Source organism: Pinus tabuliformis, chromosome 8 (assembly GCF_031772625.1).
Source record: "Pinus tabuliformis cultivar Carrire ecotype Pingquan chromosome 8, CPIR1, whole genome shotgun sequence".
Classification (NCBI taxonomy): Eukaryota; Viridiplantae; Streptophyta; class Pinopsida; order Pinales; family Pinaceae; genus Pinus; species Pinus tabuliformis.
Window position 1 is genome coordinate 534,370,757 of NC_142294.1, and position 1,305 is coordinate 534,372,061.

At 45.1% G+C, this 1,305-nt stretch overlaps 1 protein-coding gene across 1 annotated transcript; it reads right to left on the reverse strand.

Moving 5' to 3' along the window:
- Nucleotides 1-366: 366 nt before the first annotated feature.
- Nucleotides 367-891, reverse strand: LOC149236508 (uncharacterized). The gene has a single exon (XM_089368935.1). It carries the CDS (start codon nt 889-891, stop codon nt 367-369), a length of 525 nt encoding a protein of 174 aa, XP_089225061.1.
- Nucleotides 892-1,305: the final 414 nt, after the last annotated feature.

Here is a 1,305-nt window from a genome sequence, read left to right on the forward strand (position 1 = left end):
TCTTGAATGTCGGCAAAGCCAACAAGATCTGAAGCCTGAAAGAGACGATAACCAACAGTGTCCTGAACTGCATGCTCCTCGCTTTGAGCATGGATCCGCAGAATTCCTTCATCCTTCTTAATCCTCTTGACATTCTCTCGAAACTCATTCTTCTTAACTACTCTCTGCAAATTCCCCATTTCGCCTTATGCTGCATTGAGTGCTCAGCAGGCGCGTCTCCTCTATTAACTCCTCGGCGGCGGTGGTAATTAAATTCCCTATTTGATCACGCGGGGGCACATGTCTGGCATGTGGCTCCTCGCTGCCATTCATGCTGACACCCGCATCTGGGGTAACCACATCTCCTTGGATCATGCTTTCACATTCCTAGAGCTGTTGATTGTTAGGAATGATGTTCGTGTTTCCGAATAGGAGAGTTTGTTCATTCTCTACCCCAATGTTGGCCAAGAGGTCAGCTATCTTGTTGCCCTCTCTTTTTGTGTGGTTGAAGGAGATTTCTCTGTTATTGTGCAACTCTTGTTCAATTGCATTCAGCCTCGCTTCAAGCCTCCAACTAGATGCTACTTTCCTAGCTTGAGAGCCGTTCTGTATGTGAGTGCCCATGTTTATAAGGATCTGGGAGTCACCTTCTACAGTCAAGGGTTGAAGATTGAGGTTCCGGGCTTGCAGGAGACCTTGCCAAAGTCCCTCTAGCTCTGCGGAGTTGTTGGTATCCAACCCCATGTTTCCAAAGTATATCTGCAGAGGAGTGCCTTCATGGTTCCTCAATATTGCACCAAATCCCTGCTCTAGGATTGCCTTTGGAGGCTCCATCAAAGTTGAGTTTGTATGAGTTTTTAGGAGGGGCTTTCCAGCGACTGTTGTCCTTGGAGTTGCTATTAGAAGGACCATTCTTGAGTACTTCTTGAGGCAGATGCAATTGCCAGTTGTCTAGAATGTTTTTTTCATTGTCTGTCGATGGGAGATCTTCCTTTGTCCATGGTCGGAGCAGCATCATTTCTTTCAGATTCCCATGTATCCTGTTCCAAATTTCTTCAATAGAAGAGCGTTTGTTTTTAAAAATACGTTTGTTTCTTTCCTTCCAAATGTTCCACAGGATGATCCCCGTGATGATGTTCCATAAATGGTTGAGGAACTTGCTTTTGTAGGGGCTCTTTGGCCATTGTCTTATAAAATTAATGATGTCTTTTTCCCTTCTACAGCATCTTTGGCATCTGAAGCTCACCTTTTCCCATAGCTGATTGGCTAGAGGACAAGTATCCAGGAGGTGTTGAAGAGTTTCTTCGCTTTGAAGGCAGTTGTAAC